The 25,916-nt window shown below is 41.5% G+C and overlaps 1 protein-coding gene across 1 annotated transcript; it reads left to right on the forward strand.

Annotated features, from left to right (window-relative positions):
- The first annotated feature begins 1,417 nt into the window (after positions 1 to 1,417).
- Positions 1,418 to 25,872, forward strand: elnb (elastin b). The gene is made up of 51 exons (XM_084941101.1): positions 1,418 to 1,525; positions 4,173 to 4,331; positions 4,771 to 4,995; positions 5,127 to 5,147; positions 5,274 to 5,417; positions 6,647 to 6,748; positions 7,010 to 7,093; positions 7,177 to 7,665; positions 7,868 to 7,948; positions 8,058 to 8,105; positions 8,234 to 8,296; positions 8,373 to 8,420; positions 8,582 to 8,644; positions 8,749 to 8,796; positions 8,909 to 9,388; positions 9,568 to 9,603; positions 9,696 to 10,016; positions 10,183 to 10,215; positions 10,300 to 10,893; positions 10,979 to 11,008; positions 11,220 to 11,435; positions 11,851 to 11,982; positions 12,071 to 12,103; positions 12,443 to 12,478; positions 12,573 to 12,704; positions 12,798 to 12,845; positions 12,996 to 13,046; positions 13,291 to 13,383; positions 13,569 to 13,592; positions 15,286 to 15,306; positions 15,658 to 15,684; positions 15,766 to 15,780; positions 15,896 to 15,919; positions 16,024 to 16,068; positions 16,294 to 16,527; positions 16,688 to 16,855; positions 16,976 to 17,005; positions 17,093 to 17,137; positions 17,250 to 17,465; positions 17,549 to 17,605; positions 17,694 to 17,939; positions 18,203 to 18,244; positions 18,898 to 19,308; positions 19,445 to 19,471; positions 19,565 to 20,092; positions 20,641 to 20,700; positions 21,930 to 22,013; positions 22,167 to 22,217; positions 22,409 to 22,432; positions 22,680 to 22,745; positions 24,337 to 25,872. Exons 1-51 carry the CDS (start codon positions 1,450 to 1,452, stop codon positions 24,357 to 24,359), a joined length of 6,354 nt encoding a protein of 2,117 aa, XP_084797227.1. The 5' UTR covers positions 1,418 to 1,449; the 3' UTR covers positions 24,360 to 25,872.
- Positions 25,873 to 25,916: the final 44 nt, after the last annotated feature.

The following is a 25,916-nucleotide window of genomic DNA, read 5'->3' on the forward strand; positions in this document are numbered from 1 at the left end:
ATAACAAAGCCAAATGAGTCTATATGAACACATGACAGAAACATCTGCCACATTTCAGATCAGCCACTGCAAAAGAGGAAACTTGCACTGTATAAAAATGTTATTCTTCAAGGCCTGAAACCCAGCTTTGCTTACCTGAGTGACCACGAGTCATTGGTCATAGGACTACAGCTGATTGTGGCTGTAAAGAAGAGGTCAGTGAAATGATCTAATATCCACTATGAAGCCACATTTTTCTGCCAAAGAACAAGAAGCACAGTCTATGTGAGAAGACTCAAGTGCTTCACCCATCCTCAGTCCTGCAGTCTTTAGGTGCCATTAGCTCATTTACTTCATCTGTTTCCAGGCCCATTACCTCCAGAAAAAGAAATTGTTTCGGCAATCCTGCCAGACAGGACCAGCCAGCCCAAACATGGAGAGAAAACCCCAGTAATAGCCCCGGTTAAATAAAAACACTGATCAGGTATCCTGACTGGTGTGTCTCCGTGTCAGCCGAGGCCGCTGGACACAAAGTGGGGACATAAAAAAGACAAAGACTTGTGGATGAAAAGTCAAAAGGTGACAAACTGGCAGGGTTACGTCTCTGATTAGGATGATGCTTACATTTACATTTTGATGCCTACATAGCATTTTTACATGTTGCTTGTCTTCTCTTTTTTAATGTTTTGTGGTCCTGGCTGCTGTTTTTTTGTGTGTCTCTCCTCCACCTCTCTGCATCATCTCCTCTCCTGCAGAAGGTTGCATGATCAGGTAAATTAGTAAAAAAAATTCTTAGGACATTGACTAATCCATCACCGCTTGCCAACCTTCAGTCCTGGTCTTGTATTTACCTGAATGAACACAACAAACAACAATATTAAAAACTCTGTCCATCATTGGTATCTATAGCTTTTTTGTAAAAACACATCAGTACTCATTAGTGAGAACTAAAGATTTATCATATATAGTGAATCACTCTAGTTTTCCTGCATTTTAACCTGAAACACTAGTGGAATCCAGGGCACACTCACACTTCTGTCTTTTCTTAATGATTTGTGGAGAAAAACAAAGAAGTGGACTCCCCCCCCCCATTTTCTTCAAATTCATAGTCACTCATTCATCCCAAACCTTGCTCTCTCTCCCAAACTCCCACCCACCCTACGTACTCTCTTTTCTTGGCAGCAAAGAGCAAAATAAATGCATCCCAACAGTCTGGGGGGTTAGAACAACCCATTTGCTTTAATGAGGTGATCCAGTGTGTTTTCTCTCCCTCTCCCCTTCTTTCCTTGTCTATCTCTCTCTCTCTGTGTCTTTAGCCAATTACACACTGTCCTGTTTTGCATCCCCCCCTCTTTTTTTATGCTCACACTCATTTTCCCTCCTTCTTTCTGAAGGCCTCGGTGAGCCCTGATAGGCTTGCTGGGGATAAAACCTGCAAGTTGGGAGAGGAGAGGGACATTTTGGAGCAGGATGGCAAGAGGGACGGTGGCCACATACCTGCATGGAGTCCTTCTCCTGGCTCTGTGGAAACCCTCGCTGCAAGGAGGTGGGTCCCCTTTACTGCATGTGTGTGGCACCCAGTGGAGATCAGGTGTCACATAAAGTTTCTTTAGCATTTGTAAAAGAGAAATGCATGGACAGCACTTTTTTTTCTTTGTTTGTATGTTCTATGAGATCTGTGAGAGGTTTTGCATATATAAACTGGCTGCTAACAATTATTCTGTTATTATACCATCGATTTCCTCAGTGAAAGCACATTGTATTCAATGTCCAAAAATCTACTACAGAGCTAAATTTACTTGACTGAAGAAGCTATTTCTTAGCACCATGAGTGTAGCATCATTACCAACATGTCTGCAGCCTGTTCCCATCTCAATTCTGAAGAACTTAAAGTCTAAAAATGGTTTTCTTAGTCAAATTCATTTGCAGCCTTCTGAAAATACTACATTGACCTTGCAGTCAACATGCCTTATATGTTCATAAAAAGTGCATTTTTTTCTTAACAATAAATCAAGAAGACATTGCTTTGTTCAGTGATTCTAAGATATTGCTGCTTTAACTTTCCAAATGCTAGTTTCCTCCCCCCTCATCTGTCTGGAAGAAAGTGCTGAAGCAGGTGAACGCGTAAATTAAGGATGACACACTTTAGACAAATAACTTCTCAAAGCCCAGGTGTATTTATTTTCTCACAGTCAGCTCCTGAGGCATGAGGTCTGGACAACAGGGTTATACTTAAAGCTTTTAATGAGGTGTTGCACCATATTAAAAGGTTTAATTCAAACCGTGTGATCCAGACCTCATCCCTCCAAGATCCCTTTTCATTGTCTTGTCTGTTTAAGCTTTGAGCCGGCTGATCTGAAGAGGTTCCCCCTCAACTCTTCCTGTCTTGTTAGACGAGACATCCGCTGGTTTAAGAGCTGTTCTAGACTGTTGCGTAATTTGCATTCACTCGAGGTCAGGCTGAACCACTGCACGATCACTGGAGAGCAAGGAGATGGTATCTGCTGTTTAGCTTCTTTGTTTTGGTCTTGCTTGGGATCTCAACATCTGCATTCTTTGAAATGGTACCTCAAGCCAAAAATAAATTGAAAACCTCAGCACAGACTATTCAGGGTACAGCAAAAGTTAAACTGTGTGAGTTTTAGAAGCAGAAGCCAAAAATAAGGTAAGAATGCCAGATCGCTTTTTTGCCTTTATCTGATAGGACCACCTACCTCCTGAAGTCTGCATTGTGTGATGACTTCAGTGACAAAAAAAGGCCAGCATACAGAGAGCACACAATTAAGCTGCTGGATACAGGAAGTGTTACTTAAGTTTTTGTCTTTCTAAATTAGATAAGAGTCAGTATTGCGCTGGCAGGAAATGAGAAGTGAAAAGAGGATGACATGACAAAAGGTTTTCCTGCCTTGAGTGAAATATGATCACTGGATTTGGATGTTAAGTGAGCCATCAGACATACTGTGACTTTTTCTGAGTTTTAAAATAACACAACTGAAGTTCAGACTCTGTGAAGTTATAACTCCTTGCAAATTAATCCAAGTTGTTGGGTGCTATAAAACAAGATATTGAACTAATTGAAACCCGATGATGGGAATAAAACTTGCAAAAACAACCAGCTCACCAAAGTGCATTGAAGAACATCCAAAACAATGAAAGACCAGTTTTAATCTGAAGCTCAGATGTAAACCTGTTGATTGTAATAAAGGAAATAATCACCAAATTCAGCAGAATTTGTCCTCTGGGGTTCCCGCAGTTAGGCTAGCATGGCCTAAAACAGTAATATTTGTATATGGACTTAGTAATTAAATGTGGCAGGCATTATTACTTCACTAATGAGTTATTAATGACCCTGAAGAAAAATCCCTTTCCAAACAGTGACCAAATCTCTGGTGAATTTGAGAGCATACCTGTCCTGTCCAATGTTTAATTCCAAAATAATTTCCTCCAAAAACAACAAAAGCCTTTTGGCAAGCCTGTCCAGAACAATCTAGCCGGCAGAGCTGAATGACCGAACAGTTAAGTTATTTACTGTGTTGGAAATGTGCTGTACATGGCAACACTATGATGTCAGTAACCCACATTCTTTAGGAATCCCTACAGACCTTTACACATCTGGACTGTGGGATCTTAGAAAGCCTTTCCTTTTATAGTTGTTCACGCTCCCTGGTTCTATTTTTGGTTTTTGTGATTTTTAAACAACATAGGTGCAAAAAAGTGTGAGAATTGTGACCAAAGCATGCCATTTGTATGAAACAGCGTTTGTTATTAGCTGCAGAGAAACTCGGATACGGAGCAAAGAGATGATAATCGTTGCGGACAAGCACACACGTACACGCTTTCCATACTTTTCATCATCTCCCTGCTTGTGTGGCATTAGATTCTATTTGTTAAATGTAATCCTTGGTGTTTAGGCAAATTAAATGGGTTACATCCTGCAAAGAGGTGAAAATTATGCCCCATTAGCGCCGACAGATGACTCACAAATTCCACAAATTCTGTCAGGAGCCCGAAACATAGTCACCAATAAATTGCTGTGTTTGTAAGGTGATGTAAATGGCTTTGTCTGCTCATATAAAAAGAACTGTGCAACTTTATTTTATCAATAATAGCCACTGTTTTTTATAGCAGAATATTTCTACAGGCACAGAAAAACCTACAATATTAAACACATTGCTTTTGCACACTATGAACAGGGGTATATGTACCTGCTGGAGGTGCGACTGAAGGAGTCGGGCCAGGAGCTGGAACCGGATTTGGACCAGGAGGCATTGGGACAGGATTTCAGCCTGGAGGAGGTGGACCAGGAGGCACTGGTACTGCTCTAGGAGGCTTTGGACCAGGAGCTGGTGGAGGTAGGTTTGAGAGTTTCTCCCCAAGTTTTACTGAATCTGACTGCAGCTGCACAGAAACACTGGCTGACATGTTTCAACTTATCCTTGGACCGCTACAGGTAATCAGCATTCCTTTCAGATGCAGTTGTTCTCATAAAAATAGCTAAAGATTTAAGATTTATCGTCAATTACACAAGCACCATTTTTCAAATGTTCTATACCTTCTGTTTAAATGAAATCAGTTACTGGAGGAGTTCCAGGTTACAAGCCATGAAAAAGCTTTAAAAGCCACGCTATGTTTTCATGTCTCACCAATAATGAATTCCTCATGTTGCGTTCAACAACAAGAACAAAATCTGGCCATGCCTATGATGTTTGGCTGCTTTTCAGCTTTCTACATACACATGTCATCCACATCAATCTTTCTGTGCTTTCAACTCACAATCACTCTATTCCTCAGGGGGCTATGGGGGTCAAAGGCCAGGTGGTGTAGGTCCAGGAGTCGGACCAGGTGGAGTGGGACCGGGTGGAGTTGGACCGGGTCTGGGACCAGGAGGAGTGGGACCAGGTGGAGTGGGATTGGGTGGAGTTGGACCAGGTCTGGGACCAGGAGGAGTGGGACCAGGAGGTTTTAGGCCCAGCAGCTTTGGTCCTGGAGGACTGGGACCTGGAGGCGTTGGGACTGGTAAGACAAATATAGTCATGAGATATTTTGTTTACTTCTTGATTTATTGATTGATTTAATTATCTGCAAAGAGCAAAGTTTTTCCTTCTGTTACTTTTCACCTAACTGTCCTGATTACTTTCTTCTTAAAGGTGTCAAGCCTCCAAAAACAGGTAATATGTTTGTTTGTTTTTTCAATAAATCTTCAAATGTCATGAAATTTATGCAACAAAAAGTCAACTTATAGATCACTCTGATGGCTCTAAGAGCTCAAGGTGATTTCTCCTTTATTTAAATAGGAGGCGGCTATGGTACTGGTGGAACAGGACTAGGACCAGGCGGAGTCGGGACGGGTGGTTTTGGAGCAGGTGGCGTTGGTCCTGGTGGTTACGGAGCTGGGCCTGGAGGAGTTGGTCCAGGAGGTTTTGGAACCGGCACTCAAGGCATATTCATCATGATATCATGATTTTTTTTTTTTTTTTTTTTTTGGGGGGGGGGGGGGGGGGGGGGTACAGGTAGCATATCATAAATTGTAGATTTTCAGCACAACAGTGTGTCTGGTGCCCAGTAACAAGTGACAGGCATATTTGATAAATAATATAAAACATAAATTAATACATTAACTTCACAAAGAGATTATTCGTGAAAAAAATAATCAAGTATTAATAATGCAATCTGCTCAACCCCCAACATAGTACATGTTAAAGTTCGGGGATCTGTGTTCAGCCTCTGGTTAATATCTTCTGTCTTCTAGTTTACTGTTGGTGGGGACCCAGCCTGATCAGTACAGACACATACAGTGATAAAGGCTGATCCATTAGGCTTGGCAGACTCCCAATGAAGGAAAAAAGTCATTACATGAGTCAGAAAGACTGATATGTTTTGGAATTTCAGTCCATTCTGTTTTCAATCCCCCAAATCATGGAAGTGACAATATCCAAACTAATCCTAGACGTTAAACATCGGCTTTGTGTAACATTTTGAAATCCATCTATTGTGCCTTTATTTAGAAAGTGTAAACAAACCAAGTCTAGGTAAGTGTAAGCAAAGGAAACAGATTCACATATCATATTTTCCAGTTTACTGACGTCTGGCCATCTCAGTGAACACATTTTTCATCCTCACTGCATGTTTATGTACACTAAGTATGTGCGTGTGTGTGTCAGTGTGTGTGTGTGTGTGTTTGCATGTTCCACTCTGAGGAGGTACATGTAAACATAGGCAAGCAATAGAAGGCATGCATTATGAATAAAAGTAAGTTCCAAAAATGGAAACCATTGCAAGCCAAAATTATGCAAACGAACACAATGACAATTAAATTATATTTCAAAGAAAAAAGTTCTTGTGTGAAGCTCGAAATGACCTAATTTGTATACGAAGCATGAACAGCAGCACCTGTTTAAACGGGAAGTTGCAGAATTCTTTTTATGCTACATGTTTTTTTTTTTCATTCATATCTCTTTAGAGGCTTTTGATTCCTCTCATTGACCAGCTGTAATTGATTCAGTTACTGTTAAAGCCGGAGGTTTAAGAGGTTTTAGAGTTTATGACTCTAAAAACTGTAGTTTTGTCTTGGGCAGACATAAATGTGTAATAGTACAAAAGCATCAAGTTGCACAAAATTAGTTAGTGTATGATTTAATTTGTGTTTGGAAATTTAGGTAGTACTAAGTGCTCCTTCTTTACGTTTTTTCACCAGGGTTTGGAGGCCTTGGAGCAGGAGGTACTGGGACTGGTGGAGGACTTGGAGCTGGAACAGGTTACACACCTGGAGGTCAGCAGATTTCATATGTCTGTATCAGCGTGGCTCTTGCATGTATATCAGCTAAATACTTACCTTTATACATGCTGGATCTCTGTGATCCACATACCATAGGCATACTGTACATACCGAACAAAGCATTGGAAATGGCTGAAATATGATTTATTTAATCTTCTTAAGTTTCCATTTACCATAAATGTGTGGTAAACATAAATATAAACTGCTTACCTTTAAGGATGCATATGTAGCAAATAACACTCTGGTCTAACACAGGTGGATATGGAGGTGGTTATGGACCAGGTGGAGGAGTTCAATACCCAGGAATTGGTGGAACTGGTCCCAAACCTCCTAAAACAGGTAGGTACTATATGTTTATGAATTAATATTAGATGATACTATATGACTGACCTATGATATCATATCTTTCTTTTTCATCTTAGGTGGAGTTGGGACAACACTTGGAGGAACAGGATTTGGGCCTGGAGGTGCAGGGGTTGGGCCGGGTGGAACAGGATTTGGGCCGGGTGGAACAGGATTTGGACCAGGTGGTGCAGGGGTTGGGCCAGGTGGAACAGGATTTGGACCAGGTGGTACAGGATTTGGCCCTGGTGGTGCAGGGGTTGGGCCGGGTGGAACAGGATTTGGCCCTGGTGGTGCAGGATTTGGCCCTGGTGGTACAGGAGTTGGGCCGGGTGGAACAGGATTTGGCCCTGGTGGTGCAGGATTTGGCCCTGGTGGTACAGGAGTTGGGCCTGGTGGAACAGGATTTGGCCCTGGTGGTGCAGGTGTTGGACCGGGTGGAACAGGATTTGGCCCCGGTGGTGCAGGAGTTGGGCCTGGTGGAACAGGATTTGGCCCCGGTGGTGCAGGAGTTGGGCCTGGTGGAACAGGATTTGGCCCTGGTGGTGCAGGAGTTGGGCCTGGTGGAGGTATATAATATATATACATTTCCTCAACAATAAAAAGAAAGCTTTTGTGATTAAATCGTAATAACAAATTGACATTTAAACAGTGCATGCCGCATTTCCCGCTATTTGTAAAACATACTATTCTGAATTTTCAAGTAGTTTGTGTCTTACTTTTTAAAGTTGATGAAACTTTTGTCTATAGAAAACATTTTTCCTCTTTCAGTTCCAACATTGCCACAGACTGGTACCACTGGAGGAGGACCTGGGGTAAAGAGCGGTGGTAAAGCATCAAAGCAAGTCCCAGGTAAACACAAAAACAAGAATGCAAAAGGCTTTGCAGTTCTAAATTTAAACCAGAAACACTGATTTTTTTGGGTGGCGGTGGGGTATTGCGTTAATATGATGTCACACAGGCATTGGCGTGCCTGGACTCTATCAAGGTGGATTTGTCCCAGGCCAAGGTATGTTGAAACATATCAAACATATGATAAATAAATACACGATGGTACGGTAAAATAAACAATATATCAGTATTAGAGATTTCGTTTACAGAAGAGGTTGCGAGTGTTATCCCATCTTCTCTGATCAGGGTTTGGAGGCCGTGGTGTTCTCCCTGGAGTGGCTACAGGAACTGGACTAGGAACTCAGAGTGGTATGTACATGAACTTTGTGAATACTGGAAAATCTCATCTTCAAAAAAAAAAAACATGTTGCCTTGTTCCCTGCAGGAGCCGGAGTACTTGGTCAGGGTGGCACTGGACTGGGAGGTGCAGGCAGTAAGCATCATAAAGCCTAAACCTAAAAGCTGTGTGATATTACAAGTGCAACTGTTGTGCATTACTTGGCTTTTAAATATTAAGACCTTAAAAAATATTAGTGAATGGCAGCAAGTTAGAACCTTAAAGGGCTTCTGTGTAAAGTCTATCTCTCACCTTAGATGGGCGAGGACAGCCATTGCCTGGGATTTTTCGTGGTTATCCCCTCATATCACCAAAAACAGGTAAGAGAAGCAGAGACATGAAGAAGATGCAGCATGTAGCACTACAGGCCAGCAGGACAAAAAGGAAAGGAAAAATTCAACTTTTTTTATTTTTTTATTTGCAGGAGTGGGAAAATCCAAGAAGAATCCAGCCAAAGCTGCAGCTAAATACGGTACAGACCACGGTTGAGGTGTAAGCCTCATTTTCAACATCAATAATGCAAAAGTAACTGAATAATTGTGGTCTAATAGAAAAATACTTTGTTTAAATTTGTATTTATGGAGGTGGAGCTGGAGGCGCGCTTGGTCAAGGAGGCACTTTTGGGGGTGGGGTTGGAAGAGTTCCTGGAGGGGGAGTCTCACCTGGGTTAGGTGGTGGAGTTGGCACAGGGGGCGGACCTGGATTTGGAGGCGGAGTTGGAACAGGTGGCGGTATTGGAACAGGAGGGGGACCTGGATTTGGAGGCGGTGTTGGAACAGGAGGGGGACCTGGATTTGGAGGCGGTGTTGGAACAGGAGGAGTTGGAACAGGAGGGGGACCTGGATTTGGAGGCGGTGTTGGAACAGGAGGAGTTGGAACAGGAGGGGGACCTGGATTTGGAGGCGGTGTTGGGACAGGAGGCGGACCTGGATTTGGAGGTGGAGTTGGAACAGGAACTGGACCTGGATTTGGAGGCGGAGTTGGAACTGGAGGTGTCCCTGGATTTGGAGGTGGAGTTGGAACTGGAGGTGTCCCTGGAGTAGGTGGTGGCATACCAGGCTTAGGTAATTCCATACTCCTGTCAAAGTTACATCATGCATCCATTCAGAAATTTTCTATTCATAGATGTTATTTATAAATTCTGAAAATTCTTCAACAAACAAGATTTGAAATTAAATATGTTTATTGGGGTTTAATGGGTCCTTTTGTGATTTGGTAATTTTGTATTCTGACATGGCCACAGGTTATGGCCCAGGTTCAGCCAAAGCACGCAAATATGGTGAGACACGTTTCTTCATTTCTGTAAAATACCCAAATTACATGATGAATATGTGTTGTTTGCAACACTCAAAGTGCCTTAAATTTCTCCAGGTGGTGGAGGTGTCGGGACTGCAGGAGGGCCTGGTTCTGGAATTGGAACAGGAGGGGCAGGTGGTGGCTATGGTTTTGGTCCAGGTGGCTCAGGAACTGGCACATCTGGAGGCCTTGGAGGTGTGAGACCTGGCTCTGGAGTTGGTTTTGGTCCCAGTGGTACTGGCACTGGAGCAGGTGGTCTTGGCTATGGTCCCAGTGGTACTGGCACTGGAGCAGGTGGTCTTGGCTATGGTCCAGGTGGTACTGGCACTGGACCAGGGGGTCTTGGCTATGGTCCAGGTGGTACTGGCACTGGGTCAGTAGGAGTGGGACCCGGGGGTAATTATGAATCACTATATTAAAATCTCATATTAAATATTAAAATATACATAAACTATATTGTACACTACTATCAATACTAACTTGAGAATGTGCAGTTATGAAACCAAATCTATGACATTATCAAAGACATACAATATACATAAATACTATAATTTTATTTCAGGGTATGATGCCAGTGCCAAAGCTCGTAAATATGGTAAGACATAATTTCTCTATTTATTATAGATTATTCATCAAAATAAATCAAAGCAGCTAAAAATTAACCATTTTCTCCTGAAAGGCATGTTAAGTGGGGCTCTTGGAGGTCCAGGAACAGGTACTGGAGGACTAAGGCCAGGTGGTGCTGGAACTGGTTATGGCCCAGGCGGCGTTGGCCCAGGCGGTGTTGGACCAGGCGGAGTTGGCACTGGCTATGGCCCAGGTGGAGTTGGGCCAGGTGGAGTTGGCACTGGCTATGGCCCAGGTGGAGTTGGACCAGGTGGAGTTGGAACTGGCTATGGCCCAGGTGGAGTTGGACCAGGTGGAGTTGGCACTGGCTATGGCCCAGGTGGAGTTGGACCAGGTGGAGTTGGAACTGGCTATGGCCCAGGTGGAGTTGGACCAGGTGGAGTTGGCACTGGCTATGGCCCAGGTGGAGTTGGACCAGGTGGTGCTGGCACTGGCTACGGTCCAGGCAGCGTTGGACCAGGTGGAGTTGGCACTGGCTACGGCCCAGGTGGAGTTGGGCCAGGTGGAGTTGGCACTGGCTACGGCCCAGGTGGAGTTGGGCCAGGTGGAGTTGGCACTGGCTATGGCCCAGGTGGAGTTGGACACGGTGGTGCTGGCTATGGCCCAGGTGGAGTTGGACCCGGTGGTGCTGGCTATGGACCTGGAGGTATGATAGAAGAGAAATAAGGAGCCATGTCAGAATTAAAATGGGTCCACTGGCTAATATAAAACTAATGCTGATGCATTTGCAGGTTATGCTGGAGCCAAAGCGCGCAAATATGGTAAGAAACAACCTACTAAATGTCTGATGATCTTTACAGTAAATTTGCAATTTCATAAAATATATGTATAGAGAATATCAGAATATCCACCTGAACTCACACAACTATGCACTTCTAATGAATGTTACTAATCACACCTTTAGTTTTGACATCTGACAAGTCTGCGGATCTGACAAGTTTTTGTTTTCTCATAAAATCCTGCTCTCTGCAGGTGTTCCTGGAGGTACTGGAGGTGCCCTTGGTGCAGGAGGCCTTGGAGGAGGAACCGGGCCTAGTTCTGGGCTTGGAGTTGGAGTAGGGGTTCCTGGACGAGGTGGCGTGTCAACAGGTGGTGGACCGGGGCTAGGACTCGGGGCAGGTGGTATACCGGGGTCTGGTGTTGTGACAGGAGTTGGACCAGGCGGATTTGGACCAGGCAGTGCTGGAGGTACAGACATGAAACGCCTCTCTTATAGTTCTAAATATGATACACTTAGCTTTAAAGGATTTGTCCTCTCGTACTTATCTCACAGGATATGCAGAGGGACCCAAGTCTAAATATGGTGCAAACTAACCTAAAATACATCACATGAACACATGTAATATACATGAGCATTAACACAGGAAGAGTTCAAAATATAATGTAATTTTATAATTAAATGAAGGCAATAATTTTAAGTTTCTTACATAAGATTCTGGTAGGAATTATAAGCAGTCAATTAGAATTAAATCATTTTTGATATAAATTTTTAAACAGCAACAATATTTAAAATATTTCCATGGTTAGAAATTGTTTTTCTTTTTAAAGATATTTTAAGCTTTTGTTATAGATAAACTACTCACACACTTTTGAACCTTCCTAGGTCTTCCTGGTGGTGGCACGGGCCCAGGGACTGGAAGAGGATATGGACCTGGTGGTTATGGGCCTGGGGTTGGCACAGGCTATGGACCAGGTGGAGGTTATGGTCTAGGACCAGGGACTGGATTTGGACCAGGTTTAGGAAGCAATGATAATTTTGCTAGACAATTCTGATTGTAGCTCTTTAGAATCTTTAAAATGAAACTTTTTATGTGTATTTGCAGGTTATGGACCTGGATTAAAACCTGCTAAATATGGTATGAATGTTTTGTTTTTTTCAAACTGAATTCTCTTACTTCGTGAATAATGGTGAAAATATCTTCATATGATTTTGATGAAGGCCCAGGTGGAGCTGGCACAGGTGGAGTACTTGGAGTGCGCCGAGGGTTATTAAAAGCTAAAATATTAGTTGCTCATTTCTTTTTGTTTGTTTGTTTCGGTTAGCAAGGAAAATTAGGTACAAAAAAAATCATTCCATTCAGAAAAAGTAATATACAACAAGCTACACACTCACTATTCCTGTTGTTTCTAATGTTTACTTAAAATGATGTTTTTTGTTTTTTTTTTAACCACATTTGATTTGTTGTGATCCTCAGGCTACGGCACGGCTGGATCTAAAGCTGCAAAGTTTGGTAAGGTGTAGTCTGACAAGTCTGTGTCAAGTGGAAAATAATGAATAAACTTTTTAAGCACCTCTTTTGAATTTACCTCTTTTATAATCTGTAGGGCAACCTGGTGGAGTTGTACCTGGGACAGGAACTGGAACCAGCACTACAGGAGCAGGAACAGGGACCGGCCCTGGCGTTTCAGCGAATGGAACCACCACTGGCACCAACCAGACAACAACCAGAACAAGTGGTGAGCCTCTGTGCTAAGGATAAAAAAAAAATCATATTACAGTTAACTATCATTTTCACAATTTACGAGTTCAATTGTCTGTTGCTGGATCAGGAGGAAGACTTGAAGACACAAGAGGCACACCAACTCCGGCAACAGAAGGTATCTGTGCAGTGTTAGAGTAAACACACACAATCAATATGCAAACACGTTTTATTTGACTATTTAAATTTATATTACTAATCATTCCAGATATTACATGGAGTGCTAGTTTCTAATCTCAGTCCTTTTATTATTCTGTCCTTGTTTCAGGTGATGATATTTACACTGTGATAGAGGGGTCTGGAAGTCCTGGTGGAGAGGGTGTGTGAAACTCTCTGGATTCTTGAGAACATTTTCTTATGTTGAAATCATCCACAGACTTTTGTGCATATGACAATTCTCACAATCAATCAGGTCAGGAATTCTGATGGTTGCTGAAGATGGTGCACAAACAAAGAAGCAACACAAAAAAACAAACAACAACAAAAAGAAACCTTAATTTGTAAATATTTGTTCAAAATAAGTTTTCAGATATGAAAAGATTCCTACATAATTATTAAAACAGGAGGTACCGGTGTCGGTGGCAGACCAGCGGGTACAGGGAGTGACGGAGATCGTCTAGGTGGAACAGGAATCCCCATCATTGGACCCAAGCCAGGTATTTTTGGCCATTCATGCTAGAGAGATATAGATATATGCATATCATAATTACTTAGTTACTGGTTGAACCACGCGTTTCAGAAATACCAGTATTAGTTTAAAAGTTGTATATTAGTTGAAACTTTCTGTCATCTAAGCAGTATTACTTCAATTTATGTTATTTAAACTATCTGTATATAACAGGAATCAACGGGACAACACTTCCAGGTCAGAGATTCTGTATTTATCCATTTCTGTGCATCAGTAGCTGTGTCTTTGTCTTTCACTGCTTTCCTGTTCAAGTCATTATACAGATTTCAGCTACATTTGTTGTGAATCAAAAGAGCTGGATTTCTTACATTTGGGGGTGGACAGTGCCACCATGTGGCCATTTGAAGTATACAACACGGTTGCCACAAATTCAGATTTTGACTAACATATCCAACCATTACTAAAACATTTTTAATCTTTTCACCAACAAATTTCATCCAGTTACTAATCAGCAAATAAATAATATTACAGACTAGTAGATCTAAAACAACAAGCACTCCATGAGAGCAAATGTCCACCAAGCCAGCGCAGCATTTACTTTTGAGGGAACTGCATTGTATAATGTAGATATCTATTTTGCTTTTTAAATTCTTTTTAAATGTACTTTAAGATGTTTGTAGTGCAGTAAAAATCAGGTAAGGGTATCCAATGTTAACTTTGATTGCAGAAACTCTGAAAATTCTTTCTTGAAAGATAAAAAAAAGTTTGGGGTCAACTTGAAAGAAAAGAAGATGTAAAATATAAAACTGGGAATATGCCCTAAATGTTCCCGATGCAAACAAACGGCAGTAGAAAGCATAGTTTTAAAGATAAAAGACATTTTATGAAAGATTGACTGTAATTGAAGTTTAAAAAGAGCTCAGAGGTCCAAAATAACATGACATTTACAATCCCCATGTATCATCCCTATATGCTCTTATGCTGTCAGTACAAACGATGGCAGTAAGAATTACTGTTTTAAATAGCTCTTTATAGCGTTACAGTCACTTTGAGTTTCTGATCAAGCTATTGAAACTGAATGAGAGGTCAGAGGTCAAATGTGAGATGATATTTTAAATCTTTATATGGTACTCTATATGTTGACAATAGACACCACACTTCTAAGAGTTATGGTTTTTAAGTTATACAGCTTTTTTCAACCAATAAATCACTGAGTTGATTTTTAAGATCTTGGTGGATGCAAGCCAAATTTTAATGGATGGTTAAGATAACCCCACTCTACACTGAGCCATCATGTTTACGGACAGAAAGACAGAAGAGATAAATATATTCATACTATAGTAATCTGAGTGCGATGTGGTAAATAGTGTACTTTATACTTAAGATAATATTGTCAACATATAAAATCGTGCCCCTTACTTTGCTTTAGTGCACATTTTGTTTTGTATTTGTACACCATTGCTTTGTTGATGGTCTTGTGTGACACACCCAGTGTATGTGTGCAATAGCAAATTAAGTTCTTTTCTTTATTTCATGTTTTATTATTGATATTCTTCAGTGTAAACTGGCTGCAGTATTTTCACACCTACCAAACCTGCAGTAGATGACAACTCTCAAAATCCAAAAACTTGAATGAACTGATTACAGCAAGCAATAAATATCTTTGTGTTCTATTAAGTGTTACAAAGCATTAGGGGTGTGTGATTACAGGTCAGTAAAATGCCAAAACAATTTCCTGATGTGAGGAAAATAAACTGAGCAAAATCTAATGGTTACGAAGATTAGAGTTAAAACACTGGTGATATTTTAGGGGACATCGAAATATATTCTAACTGCAAAGCATCCAACATCTGTGAGGCAACAGCAAGTCCACTTCTCTTCTTTGAATTTATAACAGTTAAACTAATAGCTTTCTTCCTACATTCCACAGGATCCACAGGCGTGACCCCTGGTAAGTTAGTATAAATAATTAACACTGAGATCTTATTTGAAGGAAAGCAGATCTCATTCTAAACAGTACTCGACTATAGAGATTGAAAAAGCATGTGCATTTGAATATAAAACTGAGCGTGCAGTGCCACACTGACTCCTTTTTGATGTGGCTCACGTTATTTCTCCACTCAAATGCTGTCACGGCTGTCACTGGTTTACCTGAGAGTACCAGAGAATACTGCATGGCAGACTGACACCAGTTAACAGCTGCAAATTGAAACAAATTCAAAGCATCTGCTTTTGAAATTATGTTGCTTAACTTTTTCTGATTTATGCTTTTACAAATAAATCTGTACTGCTGTTGTTACAGTCGGTGGTGGAGCTGCGCAACCAAGTGGTATGTAAACCTCCATAAACTGCTAAAGTTTAAATAAGTGCTGTCAGGATTTTACTTACCAGTGTTTCTGGTTTCAAACAGCTGGTGCAGGTGTTGGTAAGTAGGCCTATATGTGGCTCACAGATTTCTGAAAGATACAAAGATATCAGAAAACACTGCTGTGTCATATTTACACTGGCAACTCTCTTGAACATTTCTCTTTAAAATTCAGGTGGGACAGGACTTCCCCCTGCAGGTGAGATGTATGAAAGCAAGATGCAGTGCACAGCATTTCTTTGATGTGTTTCTTGCAAAGTTATTCACAAATTAATATTATTTCTCAAATCTGGCCTTTTACAGGTTCTGGTGGTGATCTGACTGGAGTCAAACCCCTCAAACCCCCAGGTGATTAAAACAGGATAAAAATAATCAATTACAAATTAAGTTTAGGGATTACTTACTTATACTGATCACAGATTCTAATCATAAGATTAGCAATAGGAAAAGACTAGAAGTGAGACTAAAAGGAAAAATAGCCACCATTTTGAATAAAGACTGTAAAGAGAAAGGTCATATCAGCTGCGATGGTGGTGAACACTCGTCCACACACCATCTATGTTCTGTCTGCAGGTGTCCCCAGAGGTGACACACCAGGTGAAGGTGATGGAGAAGGAGGCCCTGATGGATACAGGGGTGGTACAGCGGGCACAGGTGGACAGGGAGGAGTAGGAAGGGGTCCCACCAGCGCAGGAGTTGCAGGAAGTGTTTCAGGTGGTGTATCAACAGGAAGAGAAGGCAGCACTGCTACTGGAACAGGTGTTGGTTCAGGAGGTGCAGTTGGAGCAACACCAAAACCACCTAAAGGTGCCACTTGTGTCTTTTAACTAACTATCCAACTTCTTGACAGTGTGTGCAACTTGCCATGACTAACAAATATTACAACAAACAGTCATGAAGTATAAAAAAAAAACACCACACACTGAAGGAAAACATCTAATATGTCTTCTATCTCTTCTATCTATAGCTTATAAACCTATAGCAGGAGGCACAAGTGGTGGACAGGGAGGAGTGGGAGTAGGAGTGGGAAGTGGTCCTGGATCTGCAGGAAGAGGTCCTGGAGCAGTGGGTGGAGGTCCTGGAGGAGGTGGTTTGGTACCTGGGGCTGGTGGGCCTGGTGCAGTAGGAACAGGAGGTGAGCTGCACTCATGTTTTGGTCCTCAAATGTTTGTGTATCCACGCTAAACTTAAATTCCTATAATACAATAACATAATGATTCCCAGTTTATGCACTTCACACATTTTTCTATTACAGGCTATGGTACTGGAGTTTTACCAGGGGGAGGTGCGCTACCTAAAACTATCTTTAACATCTAAATCCCAGCAAATTTAACAACCCACATTTGAGAATATTTTTGTTTTTCACTCACAGGCATTCGTTACCCTACTGGAGCTGGAGTAACAAAACCAGGCAAAGGTTTATAAACTGAGAAATTATATTCTCCTTTTTTAAATGAAGACTTTTTGTTTAATCTTTAGCTATGAGAGATGCTACACAGTCCATTCAGTGTGTTTATTCTTTCCATCAGCATATGGGACTCTTGGAGCAGGGGGCCAAGTTGGGGTTGGCCCCGGTGGATATGGCACTGGTCCAGGAGGTTATGGCACAGGGCCTGGAGGTTATGGAACCGGTCCAGGTGGATATGGTACTGGGCCTGGTGGATATGGAACTGGACCTGGACGCTATGGTGGCATAGGAGCAGGAGGAACAGGAGTAGGCCCTGGGGGAGGTGTTAGACCTGACGGTGAGTTTACATTGATCAAAAATATCTAATTTAAATAGTTTATAACTATTAGTATTAACAGTTTTAAATGCTCTGTTAACCAGGTTCTAGATATGGCACAGGTCCAGGACTGGGTACCGGCACTGGAAAACCACCTAAAAGTATAATGAAATGAACACACAGAGTAAACCTACATAAAGGAAGTATGGAGAAAACTGAAACTAAACATTTAAAATATTTGATTTTTAGGCTATGGAGCAGGAGCTGGTGGTACTGGGTTTGGACCTGGTGGCTATGGGACTGGACCAGGTGGAATAGGTTATGGACCAGGTGGCCTTGTGCCTGGTGGCACTGGTCCTGGTGGTGCTGGGACCGGAGGTGCTGGGACCGGACTGGGTGGTGCTGGAACAAGGCCAGGTGGTATAGGACCAGGTGGTGCTGGCACAGGACCAAGCGGCTATGGACCTGGTGGAGTAGTAAAACCACCTAAATCAGGTATAATAAGCAAGTATTTATGACTAACAACATTCAATAAAGTATTATATATATGAACCCGACAGCTGAGTGGTCAGAGGACTAGAACTCTAAAAAGCAGACCTCTGATCCAAATCCAAGCTGGGACAATTTGCTGCATGTTTGTCTCCTGTTTAAAATCCTGCAGTTCTTCTTTTCATTATGCTGATGTAAAGACACAAAATTAAAAATGATTAGGAAAATATTTTATAAGCTATACTCAAGCTGTTAACTTCTGTTGACAGGCTATGGATCATCCTCACTAGGTGGAGCTGGCTTTGGACACGGTGAGAATTTATACTTAATCACTTGTGAAATGTGTTTTTGTCAGTTCTTTGTCTATATATTAAAAAAAAATCACCATCTGCTAGCCATTACATATATGTACATACTGATGTTTGAAAGGCAATAAATAACAAGTGGTGATACCTTCACGCGATATCAGATCATGCTACCTTCACTGTTGTGTGTTATGATAAAATATGCACTTCATCTGTGTGGGTTCTCAGTCACCATGGTATTTTTAAGAGCTCGAAAGAAGACAACTGGACTTTGTTAACTATTTAAAGACGTTTCACCTCTCATCCAAGAGGCTTCTTCAGTTCTGAATTAACTTCTTTAAATAACTTAAAGAAGTCCAGTTCTTTCAAGTTCTTAAGAGTAAAGGAAGTACACAAATCTAAATGTAGGTTGTTATTAGCAAAACATATAGCTGTGATTGATGTCAATAATCCAATTCTTATGCTCTCGGCACTTCTAATTAAAACCAACATGATGCTTTTTATTTTAGAGGCTTCTTCTCTGAGGCAGGTATAAATATAATAAAAAGAACTTTTAAACACAAAACTTCCAGATAGAGTACACCACAGCCTGGTAAAACTATTTTTGCTTTCATTAAAAATGTGATAGGGTTACCAGTTAAGTTATGCCTGAATTTCAGGTACAGGAGGGTTTGGACCAGGCGGGGCTGGCACTGGAACTGGAGGGTTTGGACCAGGTGGTGCTGGCACTGGAACTGGAGGGTTTGGACCCGGTGGAGCTGGCACAGGAACTGGAGGGTTTGGACCTGGCGGTGTTGGTACAGGAACTGGAGGGTTTGGACCTGGCGGTGTTGGCACAGGAACTGGAGGGTTTAGACCAGGTGGTATTGGCACTGGAACTGGAGGGTTTGGACCAGGTGGTGCTGGCACTGGAACTGGAGGGTTTGGACCAGGCGGTGTTGGAACAGGAACTGGAGGGTTTGGACCAGGTGGTGCTGGCACTGGAACTGGAGGGTTCGGACCAGGCGGTGTTGGAACAGGAACAGGATTTGGACAGGCAGGCCAAGGAAAAAGAAAACCTTATAAATCTGGTAAGCAAGGATTACATAAATAAGCTCATTAGCTAGATCATATACTAATGGAGATACCTAATGGAGGTTTCATGATATAAGAAATGCAGCCAGCAAACAGATGTTTTATCAAAGTTTTTTTCATTGTTTCTTCCAGGTTATGGAGGAGCTGGTTATGGAACAGGTAAGGGTTTAGTTTGGAGTAGGGAGGTTAATGGTTGTTTTAGATATTTATATGGTTTATAACTGTGTAAATATATTTTAACTTTTCTTCCAGGAGGAGGATTAGGAGGAGGATATGGCCCTGGTGGAGCTGGGGGTACAGGTCCTGGACGCTTTGGACCAGGAGGTGCTGGGACTGGTGGGTTTGGCCCTGGAGGCGCTCCGACTGGTGGTTTTGGCCCTGGAGGTGCTGGGACTGGTTTTGGTCTTGGAGGTGCTGGGACTGGTGGTTTTGGCCCTGGAGGTGCTGGGACTGGTGGCTTTGGCCCTGGAGGTGCTGGGACTGGTTTTGGCCCTGGAGGTGCTGGGACTGGGGGCTTTGGCCCTGGAGGTGCTGGGACTGGTTTTGGCCCTGGAGGTGCTGGGACTGGGGGCTTTGGCCCAGGAGGTGCTGGGACTGGGGGCTTTGGCCCAGGAGGAGCTGGGACTGGTGGCTTTGGCCCTGGAGGTGCTGGGACTGGTGGCTTTGGCCCTGGAGGTGCTGGGACTGGTGGTTTTGGACCTTCTGGCCAAACACTTGGAACAAGAAAGCCGTCTAAATCAGGTTACGGCTCGTCGCTGGGTGGAGCTGGCTACGGACCAGGTAAAATTCTGAGATATACTTAGAAGCTTTTGATAGTAACTCATATATTTTCTTATCAGACCCTCTACATTCAAAGCACTACCATTTGCACAAACTTAATGTAAATTAATTCAGAGAGACACTTAAACTAATCCAATTTAACCAACTGAATGCATGAAGCTGACTTTTTGTCTGGATCAACACCACATTAAATCATGCATAGGAGTAAACAGCAGCAAAAAGCAACAGGAACTGAATCATATGGTTTGGTTTGCTATGTGGTGTGATTCTATGGAGGGAGTATCTCACACTTTGTGTTTGTCGTTGCATTAAAGTCTTGTCAGAAAGTAACCTTAGACATAGGAGCTCTCTTTACAGTTACAAACTGTAATGTATGACGGACCATTATGATTATTTGAAAGACCAAATATCCTATTCCTTTAATAAATATGGACTACAGCTCAGTCTGCTTCTCTGTTTAACTTGTTGTTTCACGTTGCTCTATGGAAACATATGTATTGTTGTATTATTTGTCATTTATGTAATTTAATCACATCACTGTTCATTAGGAGGTGGAGTCGGAGTTCTTCCTGGTACTGGGACAGGAGGCGTCACTGGTGGTGGCCAAGGTGAGGTTCCAGTTTATAAAGTCAAGTAAATGTTTAGCACACAGCACATTATAATAAAGAGACAACAGACATGTGAAAATTTGACTGAGATAAAACTTTTATTAGTGACTAATAGGGATGGGTATCGTTTAGGTTTTATCCGATACCAGTACCAAACCGGTACTTTTGAAACGGTGCCGGTGCTTAAACGGTGCTCAAACCGGTGCTTAAAGAATGGAGAACACAAAATTGGTCCAAAAACCTCTCATGTTCAGCTGTTTTTTTGTAAAAAGATAACAATGTTAGCCTTTTCTGCAGCTATGGGGCATATATGGTATTGCTCTTGGCTGGAAGCAGTGCTTAAACAATGGAAAAAACACAAACTTTGTCCAAAAACCTCTCATGTTTAACTGTTTTCCACTTTTTCTTTGGTCATTTTAGCCTTTTTGGCCAGGGTGAAGGGAGTATCTGCCATCAAACAAGAAGACAGCCGCATGTAGCTATGATGATGTTTGCTAGTTCACCTTACATGCATTAATGTAATAACGTGGTTAGCCTACTCAACGTAAATTACACACGAACAACATTAAGCTACTCACGCAGAGAAGAACGGCTGCTGCTGCAATCAAATACGGCGCATTTCTCGGCTTTTAAAAAAAACGCTATGCGTCGCCAGGTGTTTCATCAGATTCGAGGTGTTTGCTCCTTTGCACAGTATCACCTTAAAGCACTTGTTGCAGGCTGCTGAGTTTGCATCTTTTGCTGTGAAATACAGCCAGACTTTTGACCGCTTCGCCTTGGGCATTTTTAATCTGTTGCTCTGCTCTAAAAGAACGTACGTACCTGGACCCGCCTACTATCCTCGGAAACGTAAAATGATTGGCTAGAATCTAAAGTGTATCACAGCTCAGGGGAAAAAAGCACCGAAATAAAGCACCGAAATGTGCGCTGCTTTTCGGTCTGGTTACTACCGTTTATGTCAGAACCGGTGCCATCATGGCACCGGATACCGGTACCCATCCCTAGTGACTAACTTGAGGTGTGTCAGTTCTCTCTAAAGATCTGTAGTCTCTGGTAATAATACTGGTAATAACTGGTAATAAAAATAAGATGGTTTATTTTACATAAAAAACTCCCCCAAGTGCCTCTAATCCACTGGGTACAACAGTGTTCATTTGGCCCTTTGTTTATATCCCCATGTTGATTAAAAAGTTAACTTGTCTCTCATTCATACCCATTTATCTGTTTAGGTAGCATAGCAGGAGGTACAGGAGGGCTAGGAGGTCCTGGAGGAACTGGCCAAGGAGTTGGAGGACTACCTGGTGGGGGACCAGGTCAGTTTATATGAAAATATAGTCATTAGGATAATGAGAATGTGCTTTTAATATATTTCAAAACATCAAAATCAACAAAATTCATAGCACTGCACTGTAAACATGGCACAGATAAGAAGTGCTTTGAAAGCTGTAATGTTTTTATTCTTCCAGGAGGTGCTGCTGGTCCTGGATATGGTGGGCTGGGTATAGGAAGTTATCCAGGTGAGACAGATTTGATCACATATGTCCTCTTTTTAATACTCAGCATACACATTTTAGTAAAATCATACAAAACAAAAAACTGAGAATAACAGGAAGCAGAAAGCAGTGTTATTCTGAGATTTTTTTTAAAAGTCCATTGTAAGGTATCAGTTGTTTGTTATGACTTTATCTTTCCTGTTATTGTTCTCTAGGGTATGCAGGGGCTGGACAAAAATGTAAGAAAACTCACTGTGTCCTCTGGAATAAGCATGTCCAAATTAACAACGCTGGTCTAGCATTAACACAAAGATACACAGATCGGATGAACATATTACTTTTGCTGATCTTGTTAGTGAAATATAATATATCAAGGATAATTCTGATTGTAACATGCATGCTTTTTTAATATCTACTGACAACTAAGTATCTAAACTCGTTTTCTTGTTTTTGTTTGTTTGTTTGTTTTACTATCATGACCGTCAGCTAAAGCGCAGAAGGCAGCCAAATATGCAGCCATGCAGGGTTTACTTGGATCCAGGGGCTACAGAGGTAAAAGTCATAGACATATCATAACAGTCCTGATCACCGCATTTCCTATGCAATACAATATTTAGCCTCACTTCTTACGATTAGATAATAGTGTTGACAAATAATAATAATACAAGGTTTTTATAAGGTTTTATAAGGTGCAAAAGGGCTAAAAAGGATCTTCTTAGATGACGACCTCCTGCCATGTGCTACATGCGAGGAAGGACAAGGACAACGTCCTCACCTGCTTCACCCAACACTGAACTCTGACCAGAATTATGCTAGATGGTTGCAAGGCAACATGATGACATTGTAATATCCGATATAGATAAAGACCTTCGTGAGCCTGAGATGTATCTATGTGTCATGTTTAGTTGTTCAACTCCTGATTATCTAGCAGGAGTTTGCGGACAAAGAAACAAACATACGGACAGACAGATTATCTATCATATAGTAAGAAGATGTGATTTACATTCATTTTAGGACTCATAGCGATGATATGTTCTTCTTCATGTGCAACTTGAAAGGAAATTAAAAAAAAAAAAACATAAGTAAAGATTACCGCACCTCCCAATATACACTGTAATTATTTTCACACGCATACTAGACCAGATATTAAATGGTCTTTGGCCTGCCAGCTCCCCAGTACAAAGTCCTGTGATATCCAAATGCAACAATTTGTGTTGATGTGAGAATAGCACAGGTCCACTGAATCCATAGCTAAGTGATTAGCTTGTGTATTGCTCATACATGCTCTGTCCAGGCAGCAACCTAATCTAAAGCAAATTGAACATTTCCAGCAAATTATTTGAAAGCAGTCTGAAGCTGACGACCTCCTGCCATGTGCTACATGCGAGGAAGGACAAGGACAACGTCCTCACCTGCTTCACCCGACACTGAACTCTGACCAGAATTATTCTTTTTAGTTAAAAATAACATTTTTGCTTCGCAGGTGTAAGCCTCTGCGAACCAATCGAGTTGTAGTTTACAACTTGGTCTCTCCAGAATCACAGTGAAGCTACACTGAGACTGCATTGTTGTAGGCAAGATAAGAGTTCATGTTGATGTTGCTACAAACAAGCAACTTTGTAACCTAAATACAAACATAACTACAAACCAGCTCTGGACTACAAACTAGCTAAGGACTCAACCAACTGGGAGATCAAACTCACCCTCTAGTTATACATTTTAAGGGTTTAAGAAAAGTCATGTCATGTTTTTTGTGTGTGGCTGTAATCTTTGTGGGATGGGATAGACTTTCAATTAATAAAAAACCGAGAGTAGCTTCTAGAGTAAATTGCCAGACTCCTCTGTGAGTTTCCTCTGATCCAAAAAGTTTTTCTACAGAAGTGACATGCTCAAAATTGGCAACAATTGGTAACACCCACAAATACAGGAACTCTGTGTCTGTGTAGGAAATGAACATTTGACCCTACAAACTGAGGAAATATGTCCTGGAAGCTATTCTGAGCCAAACCGTCTTGTTAGTATAAAGTGGGATTTAACAGTTGTCATTTTATGTTGGTCTGGATGAACAGTGGAAGTCTTATTTAAACAATCCGCATACTGCATGTAAAGTGAAGAATAACGCTGCCTTTGTTCCGCTTTTTAGGAGCTGGTCGTAGGAGGAAGTGAGAAAGACCAAAAGACAGGAAGTGACCTCATTAAAACAACAGTGGTGCTATTGCATGATCCCACACTGTAAATGTCTTACCTGCCACAGAAGCTAAAGCTTCAGCACATCCCGCTTTTTACATTTCCATTTTCTTGGGTTTTATAAAAGGTTGCAGTGGTTCTCAACCGGATCGGATTCACCGCCAGGTGAAGATTGCTGTTTCCCTTTGTTAAATACTTTTTTTCCTTTTTTGGATAATTAAGTCATTTTATTTTGGTCAAATTAGTAAATGTCAATTTCTCAAGAAAGTTTCAAAAATAAAATAACATGGGTAGAAAACCCCAGAAATTCCTGATGATCGGGTTGAGAACCACTACAGTGAAGAATCAGCATTTCTTTTCATCGCTTTTTGTCTGTTTTTGCTGTGTTGATTATCATTTGTGTTCTTATGCAAGTATTGCCACAAATCCTCTGGGTTAAGACTGACACCAAGGACTCCCTCAGGGCAGCTCCTTCAGACCTGTCTGTCTGCATGCTGACGCAATGTGTAAAGAAATATAGGGCAACACTTTTACCCAGTTAAACTGGGATATGTCTGCAGAGTGAATGGCTGAGCAGATAATTCACTGTTAGCATCTTTTACATCAGTGGACAAACAAGTAGTGTGTACAGACACAGAGATAAACAGCTGCTGTCACAGGAGAAGATGAAGGCAGTATTTTATGCAGTAGTGGTAGTCTTTTGATCCTTGAAAAGCAGTCTCTGGCCATGTGAGCTGTACTCAGGCCTCAGTAGTATCAGTAATGGAGCCTGACGATTCTCACAGATACCACTTGAGGCCCACCTGTGAGATTCTTCCACTCATTTCACAACTTAATGGCACTGTTTTATAGCCACATCACACTCAATGGTATAAATGTAAAATATTGGTTAGCGTGCATATATTTTGATTGTTAGGAGGGTGTATTTGTCCTGACTTTCTGAATGGGCTTAGTTTTAGCTTTTACATTTGCTGTTGAGGTAAGCATTCAAGCTAAATGTGAGGTAATATGACTAGAGTACATGACATCCGAGGAGTACTGATTACTGCGTTTTCCTTCTGTTCATGAACCTCCTTTAACACTGTTGGGGAAACTGCTCACGTTTACTAGACTTTTTAAATTATGTTGAGAACTGTATTTAGCCTCATTTTACAAAGTCAAGTGCATTATTACAGTACTAAAATATTTGAGTTAGTCATTCTGTGTGTGTGTGTTTTTACAGTTTTTAAACCCGTTTACTACTATGATGAGTATAAGTGCTTTGTTTTCTACATTGTCCTTGAATGTGTGCTGAATCACAGTGCAGGCTGTGATGTCAGTGGGTCAAAAGTGGGGTGAGTGAATCTCGTCTTGCATTTGAGCTCATGTGCATCTCGAGCTCAGTGTGATTTTTAACATCTGTGTTTCTTTTTTTTATGTGGCCTATGAAGAAAATTATGCACTTTTGTAAACTCTCTGACAATGCTCTCCGAAGTAAAGAGATGACCAATGACGACTTCTTTGTGTCATTATTTTATTGCTACTGGAGTAATTTAG

This window comes from Perissodus microlepis, chromosome 10, assembly GCF_051167445.1.
Source record: "Perissodus microlepis isolate ML-2025 ecotype Zambia chromosome 10, ASM5116744v1, whole genome shotgun sequence".
NCBI lineage: Eukaryota > Metazoa > Chordata > Actinopteri > Cichliformes > Cichlidae > Perissodus > Perissodus microlepis.

Excerpts from the sequence above, each read along its gene's own strand:
- elnb (XM_084941101.1), top strand. The coding sequence starts at position 1,450 with ATGGCAAGAGGGACGGTGGCCACATACCTGCATGGAGTCCTTCTCCTG. Across the intron at positions 13,384-13,568 it reads CATCATTGGACCCAAGCCAG|GAATCAACGGGACAACACTT; the intron begins GTATTTTTGGCC and ends TGTATATAACAG. Across the intron at positions 20,093-20,640 it reads TGGAGCTGGCTACGGACCAG|GAGGTGGAGTCGGAGTTCTT; the intron begins GTAAAATTCTGA and ends ACTGTTCATTAG.